This window comes from Labrus mixtus, chromosome 6, assembly GCF_963584025.1.
Source record: "Labrus mixtus chromosome 6, fLabMix1.1, whole genome shotgun sequence".
NCBI lineage: Eukaryota > Metazoa > Chordata > Actinopteri > Labriformes > Labridae > Labrus > Labrus mixtus.
In genome coordinates, this window is record NC_083617.1 from 19,657,704 (window position 1) to 19,667,729 (window position 10,026).

At 38.9% G+C, this 10,026-nt stretch overlaps 1 protein-coding gene across 1 annotated transcript; it reads right to left on the reverse strand.

Annotated features, from left to right (window-relative positions):
* Nucleotides 1–418: 418 nt before the first annotated feature.
* LOC132975654 (uncharacterized) lies at nucleotides 419–5,486 on the reverse strand. The gene is made up of 2 exons (XM_061040365.1): nucleotides 3,696–5,486; nucleotides 419–2,003 (listed from the first exon to the last, which is right to left on the reverse strand). Exons 1-2 carry the CDS (start codon nucleotides 3,877–3,879, stop codon nucleotides 1,279–1,281), a joined length of 909 nt encoding a protein of 302 aa, XP_060896348.1. The 5' UTR covers nucleotides 3,880–5,486; the 3' UTR covers nucleotides 419–1,278.
* Between the last annotated feature and the right edge of the window lie 4,540 nt (nucleotides 5,487–10,026).

Consider the following 10,026-nt stretch of genomic DNA (forward strand, 5'->3'; position numbering starts at 1 on the left):
AATTTAGGCTGTAAATAATTGAACTTAATGTCAAAGAAATGTCACAGAAGTTCCTCATCGAGTCACATTATGACCCCTTACAGACAACATTCAAGTGTATTGTTGCATACAAGTCTTGCAATTAAATACTTGAGTATTTCAAGTAAAGTACAAGTGACAGACAACAAAATCCTTTCTGATTTAATAAATAATGTCAAAATAAATACATCTTAGCTTTGACAGACTGCCATATGAGCATCACTGATTCATCTTATAGGTAAAAAACACAGGTATATCGTTAGCCTCATAGCATAATTGCCTAAGTCATATCTTGGCCAAATTGTGATATCTGCCTAACTCTACTCTCCTAACGCTGCTGATTCACCGTGCATTAGTCATCTCTTTGACTTGGGCATTTTTGATGCTACATACAAAAATGGCGGCCCCCTTGAAAAACAGGGCTCAGCTGACCACAAGTGAAGCATTAGCTCTCCTCTTCGATTCATCTGGTAAGCTAGATCATTTTTATTCAACTTTCTATACAGTAAATGTCTTTTCAGTCAATCATAGGAATTATGAACTGCCGAGGTGTGGACTCCAGTCACATAACTTGGAATGTGTTTTTCCTTCTTTTCTGAAAACCTTAAAATATGACTTAGACAATTATGCTATGAGGCTAACGATATTGTAAAAGTTTAGGACAGTATAGGACAAAATACATGTCATGAAGATAATCACTCGAATAGATATTTTTTTCCCCCAATAAATGCCGTTACAGATGCTGAATGTGTTTTATGTCTTCGTGATTTGTGGTTGGTCCGTCTAAGCAGCTGCAGTTTTGACGTCTTGCCTCCAGTATGTGTCTTGAAGGATTGCCCTGTTGTAACCCTTCCTTTCCAGCTGTCACAAAATGCTAAGTATTGAATCATATTATGTAACAGGATTTTTTTTTATGAACTTGCAAAACTTAGACTACATTATTCTTAAAATAAAAAATCCTTTTATTGGAAAGTTGCTGCAAATGAATGTGGTTTACAGTGACCAACAAGACTGTGAGGACCTCGAAGGACTGTCATGTTGTTATCAGCATATCTGCTAACCAGCAACATCCAATCATGTTCATGAAAGGCTTACTTGACTTGACACTTCATAGATACAACTGATGTGCTCATTGCCACTGAGCCAGTCTGTTTCTAACTAAATGGTGGTTTTTGTTATCTGCTCCTGCAACCAAACAGGAGCATGAACTTTTCCCAAACTGAACCGATAAATGTGTTTGGATAATTTTCCGTGTCCTCCTCAAAGTCTTGTCTCCATAGTCCCAGCCACAGTGTCCACAGTGGGTCTCATGTTCTCTTTGCGACTTGAACTGTGACAGCAGGGCAGCGCCTGTAGCACCTCTTTGAGCCCTCTGGTCATGAAAATATAAAGAAAAGGGTCCACCAGAGGGCTGAGGTAGAGCAACAGGTGAGACACCAGGCCCAGGTAGGAAACAATCTCCTCAAAGGACAGAGCATCTAAGAGGATGCTGAGGATGAAGGGGGTGTAGAGGAAGGTGTAGTTAGCCCAGATTGCACCGATCCCAAACACCGCCCTCCTCCTCTCTGGGGTTGTAGGGTTAGTTCTGGAGCAGATCAGGGCCCTCCAGGAGTCCACAGTGAAGAAGAGGAGAAGGGGGAAAGGAGCAAGAAGAGAAACAGCAAACCAGAGGTTGTAGTGCAGCACCGCCAGGGCTAGGATCCCAAACGGAGCAGCCCACGCCAACAAGGCGACTGCAGGAGACCGCCTGACGCTGATGCAGCAGTCCTGACACTGTGGGTAGGCCACCACGAGATGGCGCTCCTGAGCTATGAACACCATGAGAGTGATGTTGGTGACTACACCAAAATAGAAGATGAAGTCAGTGGGATTTGAAGAGAAGACAGTTCCACTTTCCATGTCAGGGTTCACTTTGGGACGACCAAAGAAACTAATAATGTCAGAGACCAGGAGGAACATGACATGTATGGGAATTTTGTTTTCACCTGGAAAGAACAAAAGAAAAATGTGTTGTTAAAACTGTGACAATTATGACTACTACCACTGCAATAGAAATGTACGCATTATCAATCAATCAATCAAAGTTTATTTGTATAGCACTTTTCATACAACAATGTATCACAAAGTGTTTTTACATCAACATAAATCAAACAGCAACAACATGTCTCCCTCCCCCACCCCTACCCCACAATCCAAAAACTAAGGTAAAATAACTAGATAAAAACAGGTACTGATGGACTGAGGAAACGCTTTCAATAATTCTCAATGAGGAAACACAGGAGGTTACAAATGTAATAAAACTAGATGAAATGAGATTCAGTTAAAAGCTAGACTAAACAGGTAGGTCTTGAGTTTGCTTTTTAAAATGTTTACATTGTGTTTAAATTACCTCTGGTACCAGTAATATTATTGCTGCTGATTGGCCTATGGGTACCACTTACAAAGATATTTTGGTGGCATTGGTCCTAGAAGTCATTCTGTACTCGATAAGATGAAGCCTTCTGTTACTATACCAGACATTTTGTTCTTCCTCTGGCATTGTTACATTTTTATGACTGTTGTACTATTAAAAAATATTCTACAAGCGGCAAGAATCAGCTCAACATAAGAAGTGGACGTAGCCCCTTGCTTTAGTTTAACTAATACTGAGGCATATGTGGAAGCTTCTTAAACCTGTATTTATTTCTAATGGCCAGTAGGGGGTGATGCCACTAGCTGCCAAAATAAATCCGTTTTTAATTAAGTCTATGGATTTGTCTGAAATCACTCACTCATTCCCTTCTCACTGTATAGTAGACCATATTGTGCACTCGTTCAGTACAATAAGAAAGAACAGTTTGACACTACATGGCCACCGATCATGACATCATTGCTGTCACACAACTAAAAAGTGCATCTTAATGCCGGCCCAGGATCAATAATAATGGCATGAATTTCAGTGTTCACTTATTTTATACTAATTGTACTAAAAAAAATGTTTTTTTTTAAATATAACAGATGGTTCCATCTAGCTCCAGTAGCCCAAAGAACTGATTAGTTTTAAATTTAATTTAAGTTCCAAAACCTGCACTGGAACACTACAAACGTCACCCGCTCATTCAGAGTCCATAACATCAAGCTAAGGTTGCATTCCATTTACTTCGGAAAGTGGGACGTCCGAGCCTCCCCCGCTATCTATGACTGGCTGCCTAGTCTCGGGTGGGAAGCAATCAACAGCTTGGCCTGTGTTGCATTAGGCTGTTAGTAGCACTCTTAACATTTCAGTGTCATTTCTTGTTGCTGTACTCTAGTTTGAGACTTTGAAGGCAATTTTATTTTTGAGTCCTTAAGCCTAAAGGATGTATATGTGGCCACTCCGTTTTGTTACCTTTAAAAATATAAATATATAGGCATATATACTGGCTATCCCATCAATCGCTTGTTAAATTCTTGGCTACATCCATTTAATGCATGCCTATATCTCCAACGGGATATTAGGCTACAGATAGAAAGGCTAAATTAACACTATTAATTCCAGTAATTCCTGTCTTTTTGTAATTCTGCTCTGACCAAGCAAATCCCCCTCACAGCCCCTCAACCTTCTTCTACTTGCTTTGAGATGAAGTCAGGAGGTGTAGGCAGGGTGTATAAATTCTTCAATGATGGGTGCACACATGAAGAGCGGAGTCAGTACAAACCTTTGGACAGATTTTTGAGGGTGTAAATAGCCAGGCCGATGGCAGGCAGACCGATGCTGAATGTCAACCAGCTGATCACGTTGGCTACCTGGACGCCAGGGGGCGTGGTGCCGTTTCCACTCGGATTGTGCGTGACATTGGTGAGGACGGGGACAGTTGCTGTCTCTGTGCTGCTCTCAGCCATAAGAGGCAACACAGCGGCTATTTATGTGTTCAGCTGTTCAGATTAACATGGAGATCTTCAGAGTGTGCTGCTCAGCTGAATCTGGTGATACAGTAGGTAGAAATGGAGGCCTTCTCCGACTCAAGTCAGCCAAAAGGCAGACCAGAATAAGTCCTGTTTAAGAAATAAAATAAGCACAAAGCAGAAATCTTAAACACAAAACTTTGAAACAGGTAGGTGAGACCGAGAGCAGAGCGCTCAGTTATCATGTCGCCCTTGAGTCAATGACTGCCAATGAGTAAAATCACTCCAAACTAGGTATAAATCCTCAGGCCTTTTTGTTTCAGTGTTGTTCATTTAATTAGGAGGGTTATTTTTTAATAAAGTAACAGACCAACAAGTGTTTGCTGACAATATAGGGAATCATTTGTTCAGGGTCAGAGGTGCAAATAAATGAAACTAAATCAATGATGGAACATTTTTGTGAATCTCTACAGCAGCAATCAGCAATTACAATGAAGCTCAATACTTCTGGTGGAGCTTCAGGGGATGTTAGTGGAAATAATGCTGGCAAAACAATGAAAGAAATACAGAAGGTACCGTTTTAAGGACAAAAAGAACACATTTTAATGGTTGTGAGGTTTTCAATATCATTTATGTGGCTAAATAAAATGAAGGTTTTGGTTCAATAGGTGTTTTAAAGCTGCAGAAATCATGTGAGAGAAACATCAATACCAGCTCCACCACAACGCCCTGACATATTATCATCGTATAGTTGTTTTTCTGTCTTTCTGTCTAACAGAAGTCTAATATTCACTCCTCTTTGAACCTGGTTTGCTCAATAAAGCAGGTCTACCCCCTCTTTCTTCAACAGCTTGTTTAGTACTAAGCAGGTGGTATAAATACCATAACAGCAACACTTAAAAAAGAGGCTAAACCATACTGTTGAGATTCTCATTTCTCAATTGGTGATATAACAAAACAGAAATGAAGATATAACAATCCATTGATGAAAAGTACTCCATCCTCATATGTCACATGATACATGTACTATATAAAAGAAGGCAGACTAAGTTGAGGTTTTGTGGCCGCTCCCTTTCAAGGGCTCAATTTCATTTTTTAATCTGACTATACAAATGATAACACGATCATCATTTTGAACAAGAACCTTACCTGTAGTTGACGCTGAATGCTGAAATGGAGATCCGTGTCGAGGCGCTTTGCCCGTCTGATTATCAATGAGCAGGTTTATGTCCAGGTTTATATTTGTTGGTGTCATTTCCTGAAAGCACTTATTGCTGCAGTGCTGAGCCTTCTTATCTCCACAGACCTTGGCTGGCTGCTTTGAATGAAGAATATTCTCCATTGGTTTACATGGGTCATTCTGTGTATTCATGATAAAACAGGGTATTTGCATGAAAGACGGATGCAAAAGCCTTTACCTTCACAGTTTTTCTTCATGATCGTTCAGCTCCAAAAAAAGAAAAGAAAAAGGAGTGCTTCACCAACTTTAACACAAAAAAAAGATGAATCTTATTGTCACAACCAGCTAAACCAAACCTGTTAAACAGATGTATAAATAATGCTTCAGCTCTGTTGCGGCAAGTTAGGGAAACAACCATTGTGAGGTCATAGTTATGTAATCTGTTGTATCTCCCTTGGCCTTTATAAAAAACGTTTGAGTTTAAAACAAATGAAGGATAGCGACAATTAAACTTCTGAGTGCATTATGTGTAAACCATACAATGAGCTAAGAGCCAGGACAAATGTTTTAAAGGTACCAGGTAAGGATACATCAGCTAAATCATGGAAGTGTTTATAGAAAAGGAAAATGATGAATGACTGTGTTTACTAAATCCTGCAAACACTAACACATATTTGAACTTCTTCTCAAAGGAGGATATTGTAGTTTTTCACATAACCAGATTCATCAAGAGCTTACGATATGTTGTACTCTAAAGTCTTGTCTTTCTCTTTGGTGTCTGGGTTCAATCAAATATCTTTAAAAGAGAAATTCCTTGAATCAGATTGGTAAATAGTCCTCTCTCGCGTGCCTGTATACGAGACAGTTGCAGCAGATAGCTACCTCGATTTTAAAAGCTGATTCCCACCCTCTGTACAGTCTCCCCTCCGGAGGCTTTTAGTCCAAAGGTGCAGGACGAAGCTGTACAAAAACAGCTTTAGCCATATTGCACAAACACTTTTATTTATTCATGGCCAACAAGTATTTTTACCCAGCCTGAAGAGATTATTTATTTTTGTTTTTCATTGATATTATCAGTTGAGACTTCTATCTGCCTTATGATCTGATTGTTGAAACCTTGAGTACTTATATCATTGTTTATCATTTTAATGTTTTAAGATTTTTTTATCACGTTTCGGTCGGTTTAATAGCTCTCCTTCTCTCTAATGTGTTGTTCATTGTTACATCTGTTTTGTAATCTGTGTGCCATGATGGATGTCGATCTCACTGGCTGCAAACAAATCTACCTACGGGTACAAATAAAGTCACCTGAAACTGAACCTAAATTAAAGTATCAAAAACAATAAGTACAGCTGAAACAGGTAAATAAATGTTTCACCGGAGAGAAATCTGACTATTATTAAAATGATGACTTTTGATTTGTAAAATAATCAATATAAAACAATAGGAATGATTACATGTGGTATATGTTTGGAAATGTTAAGATGCTTTTTACCTTTAAAGGTACCATGTTGAGTTTTCTTTTTAACAATGGAGTCACTTAAAGTGGGTACCTGTTTCATTTGTAATGTGCACAAGAATGCACATGCATACCTGTTGCATATTCCTGTCAATGGTTTCATGCTATTTCAGTGATCGACAGCTGGTGGTTGCAACATGAAAGGTAGAAATGTTCCAAGAAAGGCAGTAAAAATATGACTGCTGCCTAACAAACATGGGAGTAAATAAACCCATTATGCAATATGTAATGTAATATGTATAAGTGTATTTAATACAACGCAGCACTATATGATGTTTATACACACTGATGTGTTTTGGTGAGTGTAAACATCATTGTTTTTGTTTTCTACATTTTCAAAACTTTGAAAAAGTATTTAAATGACACAATAGAAAATAAATTGGTCAACATTTCAAACTCTCTGTGCCACCGGGATGCTGGTTTGTAAACTGAAGTACTTTGAAATTGGAAGAATGTGACACTGAGCTGAGTGTAGTGACCTGCTGGTGAAGTAGTGAAGGTGTCAGCTCCAGTTTCTGACAACCGAGCCACTGGGCTGTTTACTGTGGTGGCAGGCACACAAACTGAATAATGCACATGAGGCTGGCCCCACAGGCTGGATTTAACAAAATAAGGACAATCGATAAACAGCTGTTTGTGTTGCTGACAGAGCAGCTCATTAAAAGGAACATTTCACGGCCACTGACACATGCTCACACACTCACACACACACACACACACAAGCAGGAGGAAACCATGCAGTGCAGAGCAGACTAAATATAGTGTACAGTGAACAGTTATACCAACATCATCATGTATCATATGAATAACCATTAGGACCACATGGAAAATCCAAAAATATTTCAGGCAGAATTTGATGAAGGTTATTATTCTGAAACTGCAGAATCCTCTCTAAAAGCTAGGATTTCTTCATTTGAACTTTTTTTCCCGCTCCAAAAGAACATTTTGGAAGAGCGTTGTTACAGTAAATGCTGTGAGCAGCAAGAACAAATTCAATTCCCCTCATTTGTACTGGGGGGAGGGTGAAATGAAGAGGAGAAGGATAGACAGTGAGCCTGCACAGTTTGTGTAGCTCAGTCTGTAGGGACTTGGGTTCAAGTCCCAATGTGAACTAAGTCTGGAAGTTGGTCTGGTAGCTGGAGAAGTGGCGGTCCACAGGGTCCTGTCCATGTTTGTGTATTTCAGCACATTTGTGTGTAGGATGTTGAACGACTGCGAAATAATAAAGTACATCTTCTTAAATATCACTAAAACAGTGATGTCATCTTGCTTTTTGTCTTGTAAGTGCCTGAATAATTTCAAATATCATAAGTGCAATTTCTCCACAAGTTCATCTCAAACCACATTTTTCTCCCCTTCCCTCGAGCTATCGTCCAAGCTCACCAAGCTTACTGACACTACAGTCAGTACAATACCAAATTAATCTCCTTATTCGTGTCATTTCAGGAACTCTTTTGTGACGCGTGATGTTGAAATGAACACTTGATATTTATTTAGACCTCAATCCATGTATTCTTATAGTAGGAAAGCTCTTTTAAATGACACAAAACGTAGATGATAAAGAGGCACAGAACGCTCAGTAAGAACTATTTTGGGAAAGATGTCTGCTCAGTGAACATGATGTAACATCCCTTATAAGACCCCTGAGTTTTTTACAATGTGCTCCTATTTTAAGCATAAATAGAAGATATTTGAATAAATAGCAGTCACTTCCTGGCTGTGATCAGGAACAATACAGCAAGTGGATGAGTTCACTTCTGGACATGCTTTGTTTAATAAAAGCCCAACATTAATCTTGGTTGTTTGAATAATCCTTTTAGTGTCCATGAATAACAAATATAATAAACTAAAGCGGTTAATTAGCTCTGGTAGTACATTGTGACGTAATCAGTGGTTTCAGTTCATTAAAGTCCTCTGACATGTAAGAACACATCAGAGCTTTGACCTTTTTCTTCATTGTTCACATGTCGCGTTTTAAGGGCACTTTTAAAAATACGTTAAACCCCCCTCTGCTCTTTTCAGACGGTCTTCGCAGAAATCTTTTCAGGTCACCTTACAGTTGACCTGTGGCCAGCAGGATGCTCAGAGATACAATGAACAGAGCTATTGTTGCGGTAAAGAGGCCCAGGCATTGCATCATGGGAAAAACAGCTTGAGGTTGGTGTTGGGTTTTTGAATAACCTGTTCATGACATGAATCCTGCAGGTTCTGTGTCCTGCAATGTGCATCATTTTATGTTACTTATTTCTGATGTTAGCATAGAACTTTTTCTAAATTAACAGCACATTTTACATTTATTAAACACCAAAAATGATCAGTGGTTTGCATGTATTCTCAACATGATGTAGCCTTGGTATACTGTGCAGTACAACCAACACAGTGTATTTATGTGCAGTTGAAGGGGCAGCCCTCTAACAAATCCTCCCCCGGCTCTGCATGTGAGAGACCACATCAGTTCCTCCACACTGAGATAAAAATAAAAACTCTTGTACTCCGTAACACAATCTTACACAGGAATCTGTGTGCTTAAGATGAAGAACAACAGTTTTGTTTTTAGTGAGGTTCATCCGGTCATATGAGAGGGTTTAATGACTGGTATGGGGAAATGTATCCACACATAAAAAAGCATGGAGCTAATCCCAGGCAGGGATGACTTGTTTGATTTATTACCAGCCAGGATTTTTTAAATGCTAATGTCATGTTCCTGTAAGTTGTTAAACAGGGGGCATGATTACTATGTTAAACGCCATGCGTGTTTATCTCTTCTTTGTCTCATTTAACCTTGTTGTTTTTCCTTATAGGCCTACATACATGAGTCCAAGTCATCTAAAGGCAGGTCAGCTGGTTAAATTCTAGAAAAATTAGACAACGTAAAATGAAGTTTTATTGCAAAAAATAATAAATACAATAAAATTGAATAAATAGCCTACATAGCCTACTTCCTGACTGTGGTGGAATTTCTGTAGTTATTTAGATTATAATGTACAGATGTCATTTCACTGTTCTCTAATGTCAGTCAGACCTGATAGAGTTCAGTTGTTATTAGAACACCAAGTACAGCTTAGAGAGTGTCAACTGTTCTTCCTGATATCTGCAAGGATGTTTGGTAGACTTATTGTCTGCTCAAGTGTTATAGACGTCACAGTTTACTCTAGGTGGGTCAATGTGACACGACCCTGATAATGATTATGTCTTTTAGGATATATGCGATGCCTTTCGAGAAATTCGGGAGATGTGATTGAGCATGACACGAGAACAGAAGTGTGATGTTGAATCATGTCTCCTCGACGAGTATTCATCTGATGTATAAACTTTCATCAACGTAAGCCATCTGATGTCAACTGAGTCTTATTGTGTGGAGTCAAGTCTTAGTAATTTCTTCAACAATGACTAAATATTATTATTATTATTTTTTTTTATATTTCATGGGCAAAACAGAATGAGT

Excerpts from the sequence above, each read along its gene's own strand:
- LOC132975654 (XM_061040365.1), bottom strand. The coding sequence starts at position 3,879 with ATGGCTGAGAGCAGCACAGAGACAGCAACTGTCCCCGTCCTCACCAAT. Across the intron at positions 2,004-3,695 it reads CCTCAAAAATCTGTCCAAAG|GTGAAAACAAAATTCCCATA; the intron begins GTTTGTACTGAC and ends TGTTCTTTCCAG.